Here is a 6400-nt window from a genome sequence, read left to right on the forward strand (position 1 = left end):
ACCTCTCACCTATTTTCTTTTGTAAGAGCTTCAGTGTGACTGGATTTATGTTGAGACCTTTAATCCATTTGGACTTAAGTTTTGTACCTGGTGGTAGATATGGATCTATCTGCAGTCTTCCACATGCCAGGATGCAGTTATGCCAACACCATTTGTTGAAGATTTTTCCATTGTATAATTTTAGCTTCTTTGTCAATAATCAGGTGTTCATAGGTGTGTGGGTTAATATCAGGGTTTTCAGTTTGATTCCATTGATTTACCAAGCTGTTTGCAGTAGTATAGCTCTACAATAGAGCTTGAAGTCAAGAATGGTGATGCCTCCCATTCCTAACTTCAAGCTCTATTATAGAGCTATAGTCCTGAAAACAGCTTGGTATTGACACAAAAATACACAGATAGACCAACGGAATCGAATTGAAAACCCTGATATTAACCCACACATGTATGAACATCTGATCTTTGACAAAGAATCTAAAAATATAGAATGGAAAAAAGAAAGCACCTTCAACAAATGATGCTGGCATAACTGGAGGCTGGCATGTAGAAGAATGCGGATCGATCCATGTTTATTGCCATGCACAAAACTTAAGTCCAAATGGATCAAAGACCTCAACATAAATCCAGCCACACTGAACCTATTAGAAGAGAAAGTGGGTGGTACCCTTGAACGAATTGGTTCAGGAGACAGCTTCCTGAACATAACACCAGTAGCACATACAGTGAGATCAACAATTAATAACTGGGACGTCCTGAAATGGAGATGCTTCTGTAAGGCAAAGGACACAGTCAGCTAGACAAAAAGGCAACCCACAGAATGGGAAAAAATATTCACTAACCCCACATCTGACAGAGGGTTGATCTCCAAAATTTACAAAGAACTCAAGAAACAAGTCTCCAAAACACCAAAGGATCCAGTTAAAAAGTGGGCTGCAGAACTAAATAGAGAATTTTCAATAGAGAGTCTAAAATGCCTGAGAAGCACTTGAGAAAGTGTCCAACATTCTTAGCCATCCAGGAAATGCAAATCAAATCAACTATGAGATACCATCTCACTCTTGTCAGAATGGCTAAAATCAAACACACCAATGACAATTTTTGCTGGAGACGATGTGGTAAAAGGGGAACACTCCTCCATTACTGGTGGGAGTGCCAACTTGTTCTGCCACTTTGAAAATCAGTATGGAGATTCCTCAGAAAAATGGGAATAAACCTACCACAAGACCCAGCAACTCCACTCTTAGGCATATATCTAAAAGATGCACATTCATACAACAAGGATGTCTGTTCCACTATGTTCATAGCAGCATTATTTGTAACAGCCAGAACTTGGAAGCAACCTAGATGCCCCTCAACTGAAGAGTGGTTAGAGAACATGTGGTACATTTATACAATGGAGTACTATTCAGTAGAAAAAAACAATGGAATCCTGAGATTTGCAGGGAAATGGATGATACTAGAAGAAACCATCCTGAGTGAGGTAACCCAGTCACAAAAAGAGAAACATGGTATGTACTCTCTCATATATGGAATTTAGACATAGATCTGGGGAGTGCCAGCCTATAATCCCATTGTCAGAGAGTCTGGAAAACAGAACCTTCATTCAGTGGCTGATGGAAGCAGAGGCAGACTCCCATGGCTAAGCACCAAGCTGAACTCAAGAAAGCCAGTAACAGAGAGGGAGGACTGATGACCAAATGGATTAAGACTGAGCTGGTTTAACCCTCAGAAACAGCTGACCTGACAAGGGTTAACTCTTGAATCCAGGCTGATACCTGGGAATCCAGCATGGGACCCCCCTGAATAGGGCTGTTAGTGAGGAGGCCTAGGTAATCTATTGAACCTTGGGCAGCAGATCAGTACTCATCCCGAGTATACACACGGACTTTGGACTCCCATCTAACAATGTGAAATACACTCTCACACTGAACTCTTGGGGGAGGGTCTAGGCCCGGCCCTGGATGAAATGACAGACTATGGACACCCCCATGGAGGGCCTCACCTTCCCTGGGGAAATGAGAGGATATTGGGGGGTTTGGGGGTAGGGCACGGGAGGAGGGGAGGGAAACAGAGAGGGACCTAGAACTGACTTGTGAAGCAACCTTGTTTCCAATTTAAATTTAAATTTAAAAATAAATAATAAAAAAGAAGAAAAATAAATAAAAAAGAATGGTTATGCCTCTGTACACTCCTTTATTGTACAGGGTTGTTTTTGGCTATCCTGGGCCTTTTGTTTTCCATATAAAGTTGAGAATTGTCCTTTCAAGGTGTGTGCATATTTATGCTCAGATTTTGATAGGGATTGCATTGAATTTATAGACTGCTTTTGGCAAGATTGTCATTTTTACTGCGTTGTTTCTATTTTTCTTCAAGAGCACGAGAGATCTTTCCATTTTCTGGTATCCTCTTTAATTTCTTTCTTTAGAGACTCAAATTTCTTGCTATACATGCCTTTCCCTTGTTTGGTTAGCGTTACCCCAAGATATTTTATGTTGTGTGAGGCAATTGCAAAGGTTGATGTTTCTCTGATTTGTTTCTCAGCCCATTTATTGTCTGAATATAGTACGGCTACATTTTCTTTGAGCTAATCTTGTATACTGCCACTTTTCTGAAGGTGATTATCAGCTGTAGGAGTTAACTGATAGAGTTTTTCAGGTCACTTATTTAAACTATCATATCATCTGCAAATAGTGAATGATTTACTTCTTTTTTTCTAATTTGTATCCCCTTGATCTCCTTTTGTTGTCTTATTGCTCTAGCTAGAACTTCAAGTAAAATATTGATGAGGTATGGAGATAGGGGGGGCAGCCTTATATGTTAAAAATATACTTTTAAAATGTATTTATCTGTTAATCTTTATTTTAATGATAACTACAGGTCAGGTGTGATGCTGCATGCCCTTATCCCAGCACTCTAAGGAGAGGTATGCCAGTCTGGTCTTCACAGGGAGCTTCAGGAGAGCCAGAGCTATGTAGCCAGGGCTCTGTATCAAAAACAAATAATAAAAGTAAATAAATTTCCACTCTTCCATTTCCTCTTTTCAACTCCCTCTCTGAGAGCCATATTACTCCTTTTCCAATTAATGGCATCCTGTACCTTAATCACTATTGTTATTTATGAATATTTAAACAGAAATATACAAATGCAACCTTCTGAGTTAATTTAGTGTTGCTTGTATATATATATGTGTGTGTCTTCAGGACTGATCACTTAGTATTAGATAAACAATGGGGGCTTGTCCCCCTATCAGCAGTCATTAGTATATTAACAATTAACAATAAAGTTGTTTAGCACAAGTGAAATAAGCAAGGTGTTCTTTGGTTTACCACTCTTGGAAGATTTGAATCTCTGATGACTGTGGAGAATGAGCAAAACTGCTCTCAATGGATTTAGAGTTTTAGAACAAGAAGCTAGAGATTATTCATAATCCAAACAATTTACTGCAAGTGATAATTAAACTATAGGGAATTGGGTCTATGACAACTTGCTCTTATACAAAATTCAGCTTCTTCCCATTGGTGCTGCCATTGCAAAGTTATTCTCCTTTCACAGGTGGAAGTAGCAATCATCCTTCCTTAGTTTTAGAATCTAGAGATACACATTTTAATATATAAAAGTAAGTTGACCTGAATTCTACGCTAATGTCTTGGTAACATCACCACTGAAACTCTACTATATTTCTCAAAGTAAGTCTTCATTTACCAATATTACTTTTCTTTTGAATTTTAATACAGTATCCAATAGAACCTTAGTCCTAATTTGTAGAGCAACAAAATGCAGCGTACAAGATGCCTTTATGGGCTGCCTAAGTAACTTCTTTCTGTAAGTGGTACTGTTCTTATCATGAATAAGCCAGGTTACAATCCTTATATATGTGGACTAACGTCATCAAAGGAGAATGTATGTGTTCCATGATATAGCGTCTGTGAGATCCTTATTTATGAAGTAACACCAGAAGTATCACCTCAGGTATACTTATAACATGATTATTGCTTCAGCAAACTATAAAAGAATATAGAATTTATGCTTTTAAAGACCTGTATAAAATTTGTGTTTCAGCATGATTGAAACTTTCTACAAATGTTAGACAGAAATAAATATATAGCAAATTTTTATGGTCTGAGGATTTGTTTCTCATTTTTTCTATTATCTCCTGCCATACTAGGAGGAAATTTTCAATGCCTCTCATGAGCATGTGACACCACCAATGTAAGCACATGTACATTTATGCACACAGGTATATGTATATATACAGCGTTTAATTCCCTCATGTGTGCCATTCATGTTTATGTATTAGTATTTTGTATACTTAAATACCTAATAATGACTTGTGCTGTCTCCCCCAAAACAATTATTTCCTACCCAGACCAAAAAAAAAATGCAGACACTGAGCTCGTTTTTTAAAAGGGTTTTGTTGATATGAGAGCTTCATGAGGTAGGCTACTTGGGATGAGAAACTTCAGTTGAAGAATGAGGGAATGGCTTGGAAGATACTTGGGTTCAGAAAAGTTTGTAGAGAGATCTTATTCTTTCGTGGCTATCTGCATGATTCATTTTAGGTCCCCAACTTAATTAGTTAGGGAAAATGAGGTAAACTTCGATGGCTAACACTTTGTGAAGCACACCCAAAAGTGTATTTGGAAAAAATGATCATTTTAGGTAAAATCATTTTTAGGGAAAAAGATATCATGTTCAGGGGTAACAGTATACATGGATGGAGACGACTGGACACACACACACACACTCACACACACACACACACACACAGAGCTCCATATTAATTTGGTGGAGTTTTAAAACATTAAATACACATTCCTAAGCCACTTTGTTTTAATTTGTTTTAGATTTATTCATTTTATTTTGTGTATCGTTATATTTTGCTTGCATGCCTGTACGTGCAGCATGTGTGTACCTTGCACCTGCAGAGACCAGAAAAGGGCACTGTAGTCTTTGGCACTGAAGTTGGAGATGGGTGTGACATACTATATGGATGCTGGGAACTGAAGCCAATATTCTTCAAGAGCAATAAGGACTGGTCACCTCTGAAGAGGACTCAGTAGCACACAGAATGATGATATGCTGCATTTAGTACAACAATAATCATATACTTTAAATTTCTTTCTCCTTAGACCTTGTCTGGAGCTAAGAAAACAAAATGCTAAAGAAAAACTACACAGCAGTGACTGAGTTTATTTTCCTAGGACTGACAGATCGAGCAGAGCTGCAGCCTGTGCTCTTTGTGGTTTTCCTACTCATCTACCTCATCACAGTGGTTGGCAATGTGACCATGATTTTCTTAATCAGAAGCGACACCAAGCTTCACACTCCCATGTACTTCTTCCTCAGCCATCTCTCCTTTGTAGATCTCTGTTATGCCACCACAGTTGCCCCTCAGATGCTAGTTAACTTTTTATCCAAGAGAAAAAGCATTTCTTTTATTGGCTGCATTATTCAATTCCACTTTTTTATTGCCCTAGTGATCACAGATTATTACATGCTTGCAGTGATGGCTTATGACCGCTATGTAGCCATATGTAAACCCTTGTTATACACTAGCAAAATGTCCAGAGGTGTCTGTTTCTCCCTTGTGACTGCACAGTACATTTATGGCTTTGTAAATGGTCTGGTGCAGACTGTCCTGATGCTTCGTTTGACTTTTTGTGGACCCAATGAGATCAATCACTTCTACTGTGCAGACCCCCCTCTCATGGTCCTTGCCTGTTCAGACACCTATGTTAAAAAAACTGCCATGTTTGTGGTGGCTGGATCCAACCTCACCTGTTCTCTCACCATCATCCTCATCTCCTACATTTTCATCTTCTCAGCCATCCTGCGAATTCGCTCTGCAGAGGGGAGGCACAAGGCCTTCTCCACTTGTGGGTCCCATCTGACAGCTGTAACCATCTTTTATGGAACATTGTTCTGCATGCATCTGAGACCCCCTTCAGAGACATCTGTAGAACAAGGGAAAATTGTAGCTGTTTTTTATATTTTTGTAAGTCCTATGTTAAACCCATTCATCTACAGTCTGAGGAACAAAGATGTGAAAAATGCAATAAGGAAAGTTATGCTGAAATGATTGTTGGGTAAAGTTGACATGGTCACAGCTCTGTAAAATATTCTTATTAATATCTGACAAAGTGCTGTGTGTTTTAAATGAACAAACCTTTATCTGCTACTGATTATTTTTATGTATTAACTGACATGTAGAATTTATGAATTTGTATTAATTTGTTAGCTGGGGATTAAAGAGTAATCTCAGTGATTTTTTTGTAGCATAGTATTCAGAGACTGGAGCAGAATGGTGCTTATTTTAATCAATAAAGAACATGATTGAATCCATAGTATTCATATTAACTTGGTGTTGCAAAATAAGTAATTATCCACTGCTATGATTACTTCA

The 6400-nt window shown here is 38.3% G+C and overlaps 1 protein-coding gene across 1 annotated transcript; it reads left to right on the plus strand.

Annotated features, from left to right (window-relative positions):
- Positions 1-5152: 5152 nt before the first annotated feature.
- Positions 5153-6076, plus strand: LOC101824488 (olfactory receptor 1030-like). The gene has a single exon (XM_013120517.2). It carries the CDS (start codon positions 5153-5155, stop codon positions 6074-6076), a length of 924 nt encoding a protein of 307 aa, XP_012975971.2.
- The last annotated feature ends 324 nt before the right edge of the window (positions 6077-6400 follow it).

The sequence above is a fragment of the Mesocricetus auratus genome, unplaced genomic scaffold (assembly GCF_017639785.1).
Source record: "Mesocricetus auratus isolate SY011 unplaced genomic scaffold, BCM_Maur_2.0 Super-Scaffold_100004, whole genome shotgun sequence".
NCBI classification, from domain to species: domain Eukaryota; kingdom Metazoa; phylum Chordata; class Mammalia; order Rodentia; family Cricetidae; genus Mesocricetus; species Mesocricetus auratus.